At 44.2% G+C, this 16,779-nt stretch overlaps 1 protein-coding gene across 8 annotated transcripts in view; it reads left to right on the top strand.

The window, feature by feature from the left end:
* The window catches only part of akap13 (A-kinase anchoring protein 13), a 102,572-nt gene that overhangs the window by 17,591 nt on the left and 68,202 nt on the right, over positions 1 to 16,779 (top strand). For all 8 annotated transcript variants that reach the window (XM_071326258.1, XM_071326264.1, XM_071326261.1 and 5 more), the window contains exons 2-3: positions 1,213 to 1,256; positions 12,818 to 12,971. In XM_071326258.1, the coding sequence (XP_071182359.1) occupies positions 1,224 to 1,256; positions 12,818 to 12,971 (187 nt within the window). In that variant the 5' untranslated portion in view covers positions 1,213 to 1,223. The remainder of the gene's footprint in view (positions 1 to 1,212; positions 1,257 to 12,817; positions 12,972 to 16,779) is intronic.

The following is a 16,779-nucleotide window of genomic DNA, read 5'->3' as shown; positions in this document are numbered from 1 at the left end:
TTGTGACCGTCAGCGGTTGAGACGCAGCATACTCTTGAATTCAAGGTGTCATTTCAGTCTTAGAAATGTAAATCTTAGAATGGCCCTATCCCTTCAGACCACTGCAATTTTGCTGGTACACCATTGAAATATAAATTGAATTGAAACTTTTACTTCCAATTACTAGCGGAAAGATGGCCGCTGGTCCATCCACCATCAAATGCCAAATTGAATGGAAATGTCTATTCTATTATCTATATTTCTGTGATTTCAATACGGTTCCTGTGGAGGAGGGACGGTTTGATTTAGAAACAATGGATATTCCCACTTGAGTCAACATTCTCTGATGTGTGGACCTCCAACCATCTTTGTGGTACCATTTGAAAGTTGAAACGTTTATTCACATGTTAGTACATTTATCAGCCAATACATGACACCCACCTTGTATTCAAGAGTATGCTGTGTCTCAACCGATGGAAGGCACAACACAAACACCTCAGATTATGTAAAATAGGGTCTTAGCCACAACATGCTAATTATGAATCATTTTATTTATTTTTAGATAATTTACGTTAAAGCTTTAAAAAATTACACAATTTTCATTAAAACAATTTATTTTTCAATAAATCATCAAATAGTTTGACAACCCTGTTTGTAAGCTTTCAAATTGATATCAGACTCAACCGTTTATCTTTTTCTGTGGTGAAGACATGGATGTCTAATGGTGGGGTGGGTTTTATGCAACATGGCCTAACTTTGAGCACCTCAATCTCCTGAATGTTTTAGCAGTTAGGTTCAAAAAGTAACTTTCTGACCACTTCTACCATGGTCAAACATGTATGGATGGTTTCGTTTCGAATCAAAAGGGGTGCAGTCAGAAAGTGATTGAAATCATATGAAACGACCCACCAGCTAGATGCCTTAGTTTAGAGAAAAGGGAAAAGGGAGAAACAGGGTGGCCATTAAAGGCCCAGGCAACTAAGTTACTGTAATGTGCTCTTAATTATGGTTATTAGGCCTGATTTTTGTCTGTTAAATGCCTCGTCTGATCCCAAGCCTGGTGTTGCTGCAGGCCAAACCGCTATCCGTGGTCTGACTCAGCCTGTTGTGTGGACTGATACAGAGAAGTGGTAGTGTGAGGCTGTATAATGGCTGCTTACCTCACGCTGCCCTCTGCTTCTGGGTTTACTACTGCATTTATTAACGCTGATGCTCTCTCTTCTCTCTCCACAGTGTCCAGTGTCATGAAACTAAATCCACAGCAAGCTCCGCTATATGTAAGTACTCCACTTTAATCCCAAATCTGTCTGGTGCATCTGAGGAAATGGATTCAAAGCATCAAAACATATTATGGCTATTTTCCATTGCTAATTAAAAGTTATATTTTGGTGACATGTAAATTATATAGTGTTGTTGAAATATTTGGATGAAAGGAACCTAAGAATAAAAGAGAGAATTGCATTCATTATATAGATAGATAGTACATCGGATGTATGTGTACATAACATTGGGTTGAGTGAGTGATAGATAGAGGCCTGTCTGTTCTCTGTGACGGTGAGGGTGGGTTGTAGGGCTGTGCTGGATAATTGCATGTTGGTGCTTTGTTTGGGTTCGAGCATGTTTCATTCGATTTACACAGGGTATGAGGCGCCCACGTGTCACAAGGGTGGCTGCGCTGGAGACATAACACTGTTACTAGATTATGTGGCAAACCTGTTAGACACTGTTTAAACATGCAGGCGGTACCTCCCGGTAAAGCTGGTTGTCCATGTTCACCCTGTGTGTTAAACTAGACCATCTGGTTTATCTGAACATGGATATATAACGGCCATGTGTGCCTGTGCTGGTGGCGAGGTCCTCGCCCTATCGTCTTAGTGATACCAAGTCTGCTTTGTAAACATAGTTTAGTATTGCTGCTCATATCCTAGAACCGAATGTGTGGGTTAAATAAGTTAAAGATTTGCTTTGACTTTGTTAAGTTGCTCTTTTTATTTTTTTTAAAATGACAAAACATGTTGATGCATCCAGGCAGGGAGTGACATGTGACATGTGAACCATCTCTGTAAAGTAACCAGTGCTTGACTTGGACTGAAATAGGTGCCGGTACTCATTTTGGGTGCTGTTTATATTTAGGTGCAGGAACCCCACAATACGTTTGAGCTATTATTCTATAAGAGGTGCAGGAACTCAAGAAGTAGAACATTTGAGGTGCCAGTACTCAGTTCCCGGTAAGCTCCTGCCCAAGTCGGGCACTGAAAGTAATTCCTAAGTGGGCCTTAAAACTGTAAACGAAACACTTTGTGACCCTTTGACTTGGCAGTGCGACACCATTTTTAGGGTGCCAGTGAATGTTTTTAGCTGGTCATGTTCGTTTTTGCTTCACAATTAGCTTTTTGAAAGTGTATTATTATCGAGGTTTATTCAAAAAACAATGGGTATGCAACAATGGGTGTGGTGTGCAAACCAGGTATTCAGAAAGTTGGTTGAATATTTGCGATGCGCAATTTAGTCATCATACTCTGTTTGAAAGAACGTTTCTGAAGGCTTTCCCAGAAAACCTTCCCAATGAAATGTTGACCAAAAAGTAGGACTACCCAACACAATGATATCATGATGATTTGAACCAATCGCGGGAGGCATTTGTTTCGCAAACTCTGCCATCATATGTAACCTACGGTGTACATTGTACAGTACAGCTAGCCAAACACAACAGTCTCTTTACTAGGTGAGCAATTGAGTGTAAAGGGCAACTACACCCTCCAATTTCTTATGATGATTGTTCCCAGACCTCAAAAGTGGTCTTCTGATGTGGTCGTTGTGGATTTAGAATGTCCCATTTTTTGACATTGCGCAAATGTTACATTTTTTTTCTCCCTCCTAACAATCAAAGTAAATATGATATTGTTAAGTTAATTCAAATGTAATTATTTGTATATGGAGGGTAGGCTATTATAGGCTGTAGGCTACTTGCTCATTCCGCAAATGAAAGATAACGTTTAAATGTTGCGGACATCATCCATTTCCCGGGCATGCTAATTTAAAAGACGGCTAGTCATAAATTAGCCTGGTTCTGTATGGAATTCGGGTACGTTATGGGACACAGGTCAGGTCATTATTGCTGCGCAGCGCCGGGAAAAATTGGTGCCACCAAATCCTGCTGGTGCCATCAACTGAAAAAGTTGGTCTAGAACCCTGCTCATAAGTGGAGTCAATGGACAATGTTATCTGTGTGACAATCTGGGTGATGCGAATGGGAGGCCTGCGTGAGTTATATATCTCAACCATCTCCGTGGCCTATTGTTAGTGTGTAGCATGAGTTAGCTCTAGAGGCCTGTAACTGGGGGTGTGGGAGTGGCTTTGGATGGGGCCTGGCTTCAAGTTGCCATTGGATCCCTGAGCTGAGCTTTCAGCTCGGCCTGTGGAGCGGAAGCGGGTAGACTAAAGAGACGGGGAAGGAGGGGGTTGTTGCTGTGTGATGTGTGGCCCGGCAGCGTCTGATTTCAGCGAGCAGCCGCATGAAGAAGGGGATCAGCTGGGCTCAGTGCACACAGCTAGGTCTGGGCTCTCCTCTCCTCCCGGCAGAGCCTTCTGAGCATGCTCAGTACACAAACAGGAAACCCAGGGCCATCAGACATATAGTAGGAGCAGGCTCCAGTCTTCCTCTGACAGCCAGGGGTTTTAATTGGGCAGAGGCAGGAGACGTCTGTGTCAAATCAGCACTCTAGATGAGGTTTAGGAAAGAGACGCCGTTTATACAATATGTGCTGATTCATCCTCATTAACAGGGAGGAAGGCAGAACCTGATCACTCTGAGGATCCGATCCCAGCCCTCCTCTCCACCACAGATATTCTGCTCTCAGACACAAGATCAGCTATTACGACTCTGATCTAATACATTCATACAGTCCTTAGCTAGCCTCAGATCTATGGCCTGCTGTATTACCAGGGCTGGAAAGAGTACTGAAGTATTGTTACTTTAATTACATTTTATTCAAGTAGAAGTAAAATTACTGGAGTAAAAAAATTACTAAAGTAAAAGTAAAAAGTAGCATTTAAAAAGTACTCAGGGTAAAAGTAATTGAGTTACTTTTAAAATAAAAACATTGACCTTGATAATTAGCTAATTTCGCTAAGGTTACCTGAATGTTGTTACACGTGATCTTTTCCATACATTCAACTGAAAAGGAAGAGAGGAAATTAATGTGCAGTACTAATTTCACAAACTCCCTCTTTCACTCACTCACCAGGAGTGGAAAGCCTACTGAAATATCCTCATCAAGTAGAGGTACTGTTACTTCAATGACATTTTACTCAAGTGAAGTAAAATTACTAATTTGGAAAAATACTCAAAAAAGTACTCGGAAAAGCTACTCAGTTACATTAACAAGAGTAGTTGTAATTAGTACTTTACACCTCTGCGTATTACCTCGTTTTGCAGCTCAGCACTTGCTTTAAAACTCTACTTGGCTGATTTACTGACGTCATTCAAGACTGACGTGTATCTCGTGACTAAAACAGTGTTCTCTGGAAGCATGCGACCTATCCCTTTTTGTGCCTGTTGTGTTGGGCCATGCTAACTAGAGGATTCTGTCAGGAGAGGGGAACTCTTAACATATTGTCTAGGAGTACCTCTCCTACACTCAGCCAGGTGTTGTCTTACCTTCCTCAGAACTAGAAAGCTGCAGATCAACGTGACTGAGATGTGCTGCGGTCTGTGATCACGTTTTTTGCTACCTTCCTGCCTGTGTGTCTGCTGTTTCCTGTGCATTACGTGACGCCTGCCACCTTTCTGTTCTAAATATTGAACAGGGAACATAAAAAAAACAAGTAGCAACTGAACTCAAGTAACCTCTTGTTCTAAAAGAACACATTATAGTTAAGTGGTTTGAGAGCAGTTGATACGCTTTGAAACACATGGCTGGTTAGGCCCTGGGGGTTGCAGAACGAGAGAGGGAGTGACTAACTACACACATGGAGAAGTTCATTCCTTTTCCTCTGTTGGTCTCACTCTCTCTTTCTCCATCTGTTCCTGTCTCCTCACCTTAGACAATGAGACGGTGAGCTCAGAGTTTGCCCCCTGGCCCTATGGTCCCCTCGCGCTGGGTGTGGTGTGAGTAGAGAGTCAGGAATGTAACAGGGCTGGGGCAAACCTCAGCATGTCGGCCACTCGTGACAGTGACTCATTCACATGTGCGAGGTGCGCTAGTGTGGCTGGGTTGTGTCTGTACAGGGACCCATTTCAGCAAGGGATCCTGCACATATAAGCTCAAGAAAAAGCTGTTTTGTTCACCTGATAAGTGTGTTGTAACTTGTTTCATTTGAAGGCTCTGATTTTCAGCCGTCAGGGACAACTCTGGTCATGGCCTTGGTTAAGTACTAAATAAGTTAAGTGCTAAATAAGCAGGGGAACAGTGTGGCTAATTCAATCAGATGCCCTGCCCTCCGTGGATTTGATGTAATTGTTCCAGCCAAGAGAACAAATGTTGGAATACAGAGTCTGTGTCCTGCCCTTCTAGAAAGCCTGGGTGTGTGCTGTCGGGATACTTTATGCCCTTGGAGTAATACAGCTGTCTCTGAAGAGGAGGAAACACACTCACTCACGCACACACACACACACACACACACACACATACACACACACACACACACACACTGGGTCCGAGAGCCACCCAGTCTTTTTTGGTGCGAGTGGTGTCAAGGTCAGTCTGTCATTAGAGTACCTCAGTAGCAGGCAGCCAGGCAGGATGAGCTCCTCCTTGGACTGTCTCTCCCTGGGGTTATTTCCAGTCAGGAGCTCCTCCCTGGACTGTCTCTCTCTGGGGTTATTTCCAGTCAGGAGCTCCTCCTTGTACTGTCTCTCTGGGGTTATTTCCAGTCAGGAACTCCTCCCTGGACTGTCTCTCTCTGGGGTTATTTCCAGTCAGGAGCTCCTCCTTGGACTGTCTCTCTGGGGTTATTTCCAGTCAGGAGCTCCTCCTTGGACTGTCTCTCTCTGGGGTTATTTCCAGTCAGGAGCTCCTCCTTGGACTGTCTCTCTGGGGTTATTTCCAGTCAGGAGCTCCTCCTTGGACTGTCTCTCTCTGGGGTTATTTCCAGTCAGGAGCTCCTCCTTGGACTGTCTCTCTCTGGGGTTATTTCCAGTCAGGAGCTCCTCCCTTGGACTGTCTCTCTGGGGTTATTTCCAGTCAGGAGCTCCTCCTTGGACTGTCTCTCTCTGGGGTTATTTCCAGTCAGGAGCTCCTCCTTGGACTGTCTCTCTCTGGGGTTATTTCCAGTCAGGAGCTCCTCCTTGGACTGTCTCTCTCTGGGGTTATTTCCAGTCAGGAGCTCCTCCCCGGACTGTCTCTCTCTCGGGTTATTTCCAGTCAGGAGCTCCTCCTTGGACTGTCTCTCTCTGGGGGTTATTTCCAGTCAGGTTCTCCTCCTTGGACTCTCTCTCTGGGGTTATTTCCAGTCAGGAGCTCCTCCTTGGACTGTCTCTCTCTGGGGTTATTTCCAATCAGGAGCTCCTCCCTGGATTGTCTCTCTCTGGGGTTATTTCCAGTCAGGAGCTCCTCCTTGGACTATCTCTCTCTGGGGTTATTTCCAGTCAGGTTCTCCTCCTTGGACTGTCTCTCTCTGGGGTTATTTCCAGTCAGGTTCTCCTCCTTGGACTCTCTCTCTGGGGTTATTTCCAGTCAGCATTTAGAACTACCTCTGATGTAGATCTCTGGAACAGCATCACAAACAACCCAAGAATGCCTAAGAACATTTTAGACTAGAGGCAAACCACTCCAGACCCAAGAGCAGTGGAACCGTTGCAATCTTAATGGAATGGTTGGAACATTTGTTCAGTGAACTTATCTTTCAAACTTCTGGTATGCATGTAGCTTACATAATTTGGAACTCATAATCACGTTTTCAAATACATCAAAAGTATATAAAAAGGAGGAAGGGAAGCTCTGCTAAGGTACACAATAGTAGATTTTGGTAGACACAAGGTGCTCTTTGGTTAACAAAGTTTAAAAACACCTACGGGTTTCGCCTGCATGGAGTACGCCCTGCCAAAGGCCATGCAACCGAAACGCGTCAGAGTTTTTAAACTTTGTTTCCATTCCATACAAATAAAGGCCTTTTAATGAAGAGTGCCTTGGTCCTCCTTTCTTTTTGATACATAAAAAGTAGATTTCACAAACCCCTGCAGGGTGGTCTGTTGGCAAATGTTTTGGTTTAGTTCTCTTTTTGCTCTTGCTCGCTTTCTTTCGGCTTCAACACCTGTTGTCTATATTGGGCTTTTACAGTAGAAGTGGCCCAAGGCCCAGTTTACCATTAGTGTGCATGCTCTTGCTCCTGAACAGCACTGCATTTTACTCTCATGTTGTGATTCATTCTTTTTCCCAACTAGTCTTTTTGTTGTCTTCAGCCTTTTGTCATTGTTGAGAAGCACTTCATGGTTTCACTTTGTATTGCTTGGATTTGTTTTAGACTGTGACCTTTTGATTGCTTGAAATAAAATATTTCTCCTCAGAGGCCTTCCGATTGCCTTTATATTGCTGATGACAGTCCTAAAGCCTTTTCCAAACAAGTCATACTGGCTGCTCAAATGATTTAATAGCTTTGTGTCACAGGATTTTGTCATTCGACCTCGGTCTAAAACCTGTCTAACTCCCTAGCCACTTTTACATAATGGAAAAACCTTTTGACTGTTCTAAATGAGAAAAATGAAAATGAAGTCTACTTCTTTCTCCCTCATCACGCCCAACTAGCATCTCCAAATAGAAGCCTCTGTTCAGCGTACAGGCTCCAGTAACCCAATCAGCAAGCCACATCTGCCACCCTAGGGCCATGTCAACACCACGGAGTAGGACACATTAAGGAGGTGTGTCCTCCACATCAATCAGAGCCGAGTCGAACACAAGACAGTAGCAGGGAGGGAGGGAGCTGCAGACAGACATGCTAGCTCCCCTCCTCTTTTTGTGTTGCCGTCGGCTACTCATGTAGAAAATGGCTGCTGCAGTTACAGTAGAAAGATACCATTACTAATCTCTTACTGTAAAACAAGGGTCTTTCTTTCAGATGATCTGCTCTACCACATAGACAAAAACAGACTTTTAAGATACATACATGAAGGTAAAGAGCTCCAGGCCAAATACGTTTTGCACCTACACTATATATTCAAGAGTATGTGGACACTCCTTCAAATTAGTGGATTCGGCTATTTCAGTAACACCCTTTGCTGACAGGTGTATAAAATCGAGCACACAGCCATGCAATCTCCATAGACAAACATTGGCAGTAGAATGGCCTCACTGAAAAGCTCAGTGACTTTCAACAGGGCACCATCATAGGATGCCACCTTTCCAACAAGTCTGTTCATAAAATGTCTGCCCTTCTAGAGCTGCCCCTGTCAACTGTAAGTGCTGTTATTGTGAAGTGGAATTGGTAGGCCACACAAGCTCACAGAACGGGACCGCCGTGCTAAAGCGTGTAGCGAGTAAAAAATTGTCTGTCCTTGGTTGCAACACACACTACCGAGTTCCAAACTGCCTCTGGAAGCAATTTCAGCACAAGAACTGTTAGTCGGGAGTTTCATGAAATAGGTTTCCATGGCCGAGTAGCCGCACACAAGCCTAAGATCACCACGCACAATGCTAAGCGTTGGCTGGAGTAGTGTAAAGCTCACTGCCATTGGACTCAGGAGCAGTGTAAACTTCTCTGGAGGGATGAATCACGCTGCACCATCTGGCAGTCCAACGGACGAATCTGGGTTTGGCAGATGCCAGGAGAACGCTACCTGCCCGAATGCATAGTGCTAACTGTAAAGTTTGGTGGCGGAGGAATAGTGGTCTGGGGCTTATTTTCATGGTTTGGGCCCCTTAGTTCCAGTGAAGGGAAATCTTCATGTTACAGCATACAATGACATTCTAGATTATTCTGTGCTTCCAACTTTGTGGCAACAGTTTGGGGAAGGCCCTTTCCTGTTTCAGCATGACAATGCCCCAGTGCTCAAAGCGCGATCCATTCAGAAAGAGTTTGTCGAGATTGGTGTGGAAGAACTTGACTGGCCTGCTCAGAGACCTGACCTCAACCCCATCGAACACCTTTGGGATTAATTGAAACATTGACTGGGAGCCAGGCCTTATCGCCCAACATCAGTGCCGACCTCACTAATGCTCTTGTGGCTGAATGGAAGCAAGTCCCCGCAGCAATGTTCCAACATCTAGTGGAAAGCCGTCCCAGAAAAGTGGAGGCTGTTATAGCAGCAAAGGGGGACCAACTCCATATTAATGCCCATGATTTTGGAATGAGATGTTCTACAAACAGGTGTCCACATACATTTGGTCGTGTGGTGTATAGAAGATGAACCATAGGATGGCTGGGGGGGTTTCTGTCCTCAGGCAGTTGGTTCTAAGCACAGCTGTATGTTAAACAGTGCTAGCATACACGGTGCAAGAGCTTTCCCGTTGATTCTAAGCATAGCTTTATGTTAAAGTAAGTGCTGCAGTGTTAGCCTATATGGTGAGAGAGCCTCCTCTAACCGCTTGGCATCAGCCACAGACAGACCAGCTGACTGGCATTCAGCACTGAAGGATGTGGCTTTTACAGTCTGTCCAAAGTCAACAGTCGTGTCTACATACGCCCACTGTACGTCATTGAACACCCACTATACTAAGCTAGCTAGCTAGCCGCCCCAAAGGCTACAATTGGTAGCTCCGGACACGTTGGGTGTATTTGGGAATAGTTTTTTTGCGTGTGACTGAGTAAGCTATGCATTCTTCTTACCCATGACATCGATGTTTTCCACATGCATTTTCTATCTTCAGTGTTTATTTCTGTATGAAAAAATCCTGCCACTGAAGGAGAGAGAGGGGTTATTTGGACTAGTCAGTACCTTTCTGTCCCCCTATCTGTTATTCCTGCTGCATGTGATAAGGTGGATATGATGTGGACCTGTGAGGAAAACAACAGAGGGCAGGCAGACAGCTCCAGCAGTACAGTGCTTTGTACCGGCACACGGGTAACCTAGAATTAAGGAAACAGGAAACACAGTCGTCCTCCAATCTTACCTTCTTCCTCTCAGGCTGAGGGTCTTGCTATGTGCAGCTGGCTGTCACACTGGACCATGCGCTGGGTGAAGCAGAATGACATGTGTTTACACTGGGTCCCTCAATATAACAGACCTGTCAGAGAACTGCGAACAGCCTGGTTGTAACCCCAGGCTGGGGGCTCTATCAATTTGAAGAGTTCTTAGTATAAAGAGGTCTCTAAAATAATTATCATTCATTATAACACACACCGGTGCAAGAAGGCACACACACACACACACACACACACACACACACACACACACACACACACACACACACACACACACACACACACACTTGTGCAATACACTGTAATTAAATAAGGCGGGGTAATTATTGTTTTAGCAGGGTTTGTTTTTATGTATTCAGTAGAGTATTCCACCCTACATTATGGGTTGATAGTGCTATAATAAAACACAGCCTCTTCCTACCGTGATAGACAGGTGTTGATACCTGCCCGTGGGTCTTCTTGTTCTCCTATATTTCTGTGTTGGTTTCTCCTCTGGTTTACAATAAGAATGGGGGCGAATCAATACAGTAGAGCAGTGTTTCCACTGGAAAATGTGTTAGCTGTGGGGGACAGTTAGGGGTTGCGGGGTCCTCCCCCCCCAAAACAAAATATGTATAAATACTGAAAGCTAGGGTTCTGGTGACTTTTTAAAATGAAAAACTCAAATAAACCATCTAAAATATATAATTTCCACCCCCAGAAATGAGCTCAATAACGTATCAGTAAAATTATTATAGTATACAGTCTGCAATTTAAGTTTGAGTGTTGCAGCTATCTAAAGAAACACAACAGAGACCTTTCTGAAATAATAAAGTTTATCTTGACAAAATTAACAGAGGAACATTTGACTGAACATGAATTAGAGCCCACTAATTCATGTTCATCACAAAAGGAGAGCGTTGGAAATGTCTTTTCAAGTTCTGACAAAAGCCTTTGTCAGAGCACTTTATTCTTCTGGGCTTTTGGAAAAAGATTTCCAACGCCCTCCTGTAATTGAGCTCCTTGATGGGGGGGGGGGGGTTGTTGATGGAGAGCCGGCTGGATGCTCTCCCTGCAGTCTGTTCCTCAAGTCTGTTTTGACCTGCAATAACAAAAAGAAAAATAAGAGAAGGGAGAAGGACAAAGAGAATCGATCAACTTTCACATTTAAATGTTCTTACTCGTTTCATTGCAGAGAAGTCCCTCTCAAAATTAACAGAATACACTGATATAGTCAGGGGTAGACTGCTCCCACTCATCAAACTGCGAGGCCAGCTTTATCATTGCCGTCAGCTGGTCCAACCCCTAAAATACAGGTGTTTATCCTCTCACTAGAGAACGCAGCCCGAGGTCCCAACACACCCCCGAATCTCCAGGGGTTGAAACCTCCGGTCTAGGCTGTCCTGGAGCCCAACAAGATATGGATCCATGACCTAATTAGTTTATCCAACACACATGATGTAACATTGGTTTCATCACAGCATTTGAAAACACACCTCCTCTCTGAACCAAGCCCAGAACTGCTCCCTGGTCTTGATCGTCTCCACCTGGCCTCTCTCTCTCTCTAGCTCTCTCTCTCTCCTCCGCCTCCTTGATGTTGAATGCGCCCAGACCCATTGGGTCGAGGTCCTGGTGGAGTTAGCTCAGAAATAAACACAATGCCGTAGACAAGTACAGACTAAATATGCACCATTGTTTTTTAGCCCTTAGCCCCTAGCTAGCTAACATTAGTCAAACAAACAAGCTAACGTACCTTTCTTGCAATTTCTCACGCAGGAGCACTCTGAGGTGATTCAAGTGAATTGTGTTTCGCGCCGCAGAGCGTCTGTATCGCGCACTGGTCACAGGCGCGCTGTGTTTCTTGGGTTGCAGGCTGCCTGCAACAGCTCACAGAGCTAAATAACCTTCAGAACTGTGTTGAACCCAGAATGGATTATCTATTTACTAAGAAAAGAGAATGTGCTTTACAGAACTTTATTGAAACTATGTTTGGTAGAAATATATTATGTTTCTTTTGGTGTAGCAGGAATGATTCTGCCGTGGTGCAGCGCCACACTTAAATGAACGCAGAGGAAACACTGCAGTAGAGTATCGCAATATAATCTTTGCCGATTTTATATCGATACTGTGACTCCCAAGTATCGATATGTGAAATCCCAAAAATAAAAACCATACTTTGTTTTAGCTAGCGTTAGCTAGCGCTAGTCAGTTATAACTATAGGTTATCCTCCATCTTATTTTTAAATGTTTTAAAGAGTGTGCCAACATGTTTTGAGCACTTTTATCCCCAAAACTGATTTCCTCACGCTCTCGTCTTTCTGCCGCAGACATATACAGAGCAATATGTTTGGAACATCGAATCACAATCAAATCGCAGTACTGAATTGCAATACATATAGAATCGCAATACATATCGTATCAGCACCTATGTATCGTGATAATATCGTGTCATGTGGTCATGTGGTCCCGTGTGGCTCAGTTGGTAGAGCATGGCGCTTGCAACGCCAGGGTTGTGGGTTCATTCCCCACGGGGGGACCAGGATGAATATGTATGAACTTTCCAATTTGTAAGTCGCTCTGGATAAGAGCGTCTGCTAAATGACTTAAATGTAAATGTAAATGTAAATGAGGGCTGGCATTTCCCAGCCCTAGTTTAGAGAGGTCATGTTCTTTGCCATTCTGCTGCGAGCTCTGACAATGTAAAAGTTCAACCTATGTCAATCAAACTATGTGGCTCAAATGTATAGTATAACTGTATTTCCATTTGTTTGTCTTTTTCCAGGGTGAGTGTCTTCTGACGGTGCAGCTTGGTGATGAAGATAATTTGGAGGATGAGGAGGATGTAGAGTTCTACCTGCTGTTTGCTGGCACCAACCAGAGGCACCTGACCAGCACCTTGAGGATCAGCCATGTCACCCTGCAGGCCGTGTGCCCAGGTAAGTCCCACAATGCACCACAGGGCGTAAAGGTCCCAAACATTCCATTGAACTGGCCAATGGAAAGTACAGTAGTACTGCCACACTGCAGGCCGTCTGTCTTCACAATACTTAGAGTCGTATTGTATCCGTTGCCACACTGTACACCACACATGGCTACTCAAGCTCACGCAATCCCACACACCCGCAGCCCAATGACTTACCATACCACCAGGAGTCCTGGGAATATGACCGGCATTTCTCAAAGTGTTCCAGATTGAAACTAGACTAATAATTCACTCTGAGACAGTCAAACACACACTGCACTTATGGTTAGAGACCTCTAATTGCTGTTGATGTTCGGAGACATTCCATCTTAATGTAACGGATGTCGGAAGTGGAGGAAAAGCTGACAAGGCTTTAGAGAAGTAAACACAGATATATTCAGCTCCTGAAAGCCTTGCCCCGAGCGTGCGTGCATATTGACCCTAGGTACCTGTATAAGGACATGTATTTCCACTCCTTTCCCTTAGTATTAAACAGAATGGAATAACTCAATCCTAATCTCTAAAATCCCTTTTCCCAAAGTAGTAAACACACCATAGCCTAATAAATACCTCCACAAGCCTTGCTATCATCAGTCAGCCTTACAGTGTGTGTCCGCGTGCCAATCCAGTAAGCCATTTTCCCCCAATGTCGGGATACCTTATCTAGCCTATCTACAGTACGGTTCATCCCTGCTGTCGCAGCGCTAAATTAGGTGGAACTGGATGTGCTGCAGACTGTTTTTAAAGTATTCCCTCTGTGTGGTTTAGTGGCTATGATGTCATCTACATAATATAAAATGACCTCACAGCGTAGCTACGGTACATTTCTTCGTTCCTGTGGAAATAGCCACAGCAACAGCAACCGTGTCGTTGACTTGTTGATATACACACAACTCCACGGCTCAGTGCGGTGCCAGACAATTAGGGAAGACACGGCGTGAAAGTGAAATGAATGTCTGTGCGTTCTGACAGATGGACGGCTAGTTGACGGAGAGGGTCCTAATGAGGCCGGAGGAGGGGAATAGAGCGGGGTGGAAGATTCCAGTGGAATGGCTCCATGTGCGTCCCAAATGGCACCCTATTCTCTATTTACAGTGGTGCACTACTTTTGACCACGGCCCACAGTATAGGCAGTATGGTGCTGTTTGGGACAATCTGACTGTAACACATGCCACTGTGCAGCAGCAGCTCCTTGGCACGGCCTGTGTAATCATTCCAGTGTAAGAACACTTAAAGGATTTTGGCCAGTGCATCAAGACCTTCAAATGAAGAAGAGCTTCAGAAAGCTCTGTCATCCTCCTCAGGTGCACTTCTGTCTCCCTCACAGAGCTCTGCCGCCGCCGGTGGTCCCGGCTCTTGTTTTAGTGAAACTGATGGTTGCTAGGACGTTTTTATCAACAGGAATGAAACATTGACGTTTTTTTTTTACCCCACGGGACAGTCAGACGAGAGATGGGGTTTTAAACAACATTCTGGTGCTGGACGGTGGTACTGGTTGTGTGTTTGTCCGTTTGTCTGTGTGGCAGATCCGTTTGGATTAACCAAGTCTTTTATAGTTACACGAACGCACGCACACACATACACGCGTACGCACACACCACTCTTCATGGGCAAATAGAGACATTGTACATGGATTTTCAGCTAATGATGTTTGCTTTTTGCTTCCACTGAAATGGGACAAGCCTCTTGGCAGCTGACACAGGAATGTTGCCTTTGTTTATGACTGCTTCTCTGCTACATGTACACCACTCTCCCAGTCCTTGGAAATACATTGTCACAATGTGAGAACTTTGCTCCATAATTATATCTGTCTCAGTCCAGTCATTGGTAGTAAACCATGTTTTCATCCACCGGGTGTTTATGTCTAGGCAGCCTTACCAGAAGATGTCCTAGAGATAAATCCAAAATATATTTTTGTCTGACAGAAAAGTTGTTTTTATATTTAACCCCGGCTTCAGTTATCATCCTGATCACCATGCATGGTCCGTGTAAAAACATGGCTGACATGTGGCATATTGATGATGGCGTGATGGCTGCCCCAGCTCGGATGTATCTGTGTTTGTGTTGTGTGTATGGACGTCAGCAGAGCCATGAATAGGAGTGGGTGGGCCTCCTGAATGTTTGCGTGCTGTCCCCCCTGTCCCCTCAGTCCTGTGTCATGACTAATATGAGCTGTCAATAAAATATGGCTCTCACGTGGCCTTTTGCTGTGGAGTCCATTCATTTTCAGAACAGGGAGGGACATAGTAAAGGAACAGAACAGTACATCATGTCACTAGGCCATGTCTTAACCCTTTACACTCGTGGGAATTGGCCTATACGTATGGGGCTACATGGAAATGTTTCCTACAGAAGAAATAGGAAAAGCATAGCCATGATAGCAATTGAACGTTTGGGAAAATGATTAGACCAAAGTTGAGGACACAGCAGTTCACCTGACTCAAGACTGAATCCAAACATTACACTGTTGATTTTACATTTACTGTACTTTTCGCCACATTCTGAAAATACTCTGGATACATACAGTTACATGATACGACTATTCCTGGAAAATGTGGGGTCAGTTAAACATAAGACCAAGAAATGCTAAGGGTTTGAGTGAGAGGACTAACTGGTGTCACCACGTGGCTACACAGGCGCACACCTCTCCAAAGTGTGCACAGTTCCAAAGTCATTTCAATGCACTTTTGTGACTCAACATAGAGTCTTCAACTACAGTATAAGGTGCCTATTTTTTTATCTCCTAGCTGTGCCGTTGAGGAACTAGAGCAAGCACACTTGCCACTGTTTTGATTGGAACACAGCCCTGCATCACACAATCACTGTTGTTTACACAGTCCAGAAAACGGCCCATTATAAATGTTCTATTGCCAACATGACTAGCTAAGTTCTAAAATACGATATTACAGTGTTAGGCCTTCACAGTGCAATTCAGAGAAACAGATCGTACTGTTGGTGCGCATGGAAAGGAGTGGTGTGCATTCAGGTGGTTGTTTTCTTCACAGTAGACAACCATAGGCTCATTCTGTTCAGGACAACCCGGGGTATGACGCCATGTCATCTTGTAACTGTTCATCAAACAGTGATCATAAACGTCGACACTGTATATGACCTGAGTTTTATGATATGGAAATGTGAAGTGTTTGGCTTGCTCGCATGACATCAAAGCAGTATTTATTATAATCCTCACCGTCTCATCTTTCAGAATACATCGAGTCCTCTTAATTTACAGCATTTCCCTCACTCAGACAACAAAACATTTGCAAAAGTTGCACTATTACCAGGAGGGATTTTCAAGCCGTATACAGGTACGAGTGTAAAGGGCTAGACACTTTTCATAGATGCTAACAGGTTTTGATGGTTATTACCCCTGTTTCCAACACCTGTAGCTAATAGATATTCCTCTGATTGTGAGAATAGCATATTTACCTGTTGGTTCACAGGCTTCTTCAATAATACACCTTTAAATATAATAAAAATTGTCTGTTTAAAGGTCCACTGGGAGGGAGGGTAGATTAATGTTAGTCCGCTCTGAAACCTGTTGACACCAGCCAAGTTATTTGGGCAAGCTAAGTGGTATTTCGCCTGCTCTGTCACTTCTACCCGTATTAGCTGACGAGAGACTTAAACGCTGAATGTTTCCTTTTCATTCCTCTGGGGTTTTTAAAACTATTCATTGTCAAAGAGGGTTTCATGTTTGGACCTTGAGCATCTTAGCAACCAGAGAGGTCACAGAAATCTCACGCCTGCATTGCAGCGGGACAGTGGAGCTTATGCCTCTA

This window comes from Salvelinus alpinus, chromosome 9, assembly GCF_045679555.1.
Source record: "Salvelinus alpinus chromosome 9, SLU_Salpinus.1, whole genome shotgun sequence".
Lineage (NCBI taxonomy): Eukaryota > Metazoa > Chordata > Actinopteri > Salmoniformes > Salmonidae > Salvelinus > Salvelinus alpinus.
The sequence above is the reverse complement of the archived record's forward strand: the minus strand, read 5'-3'. Positions and strand labels throughout refer to the sequence as shown.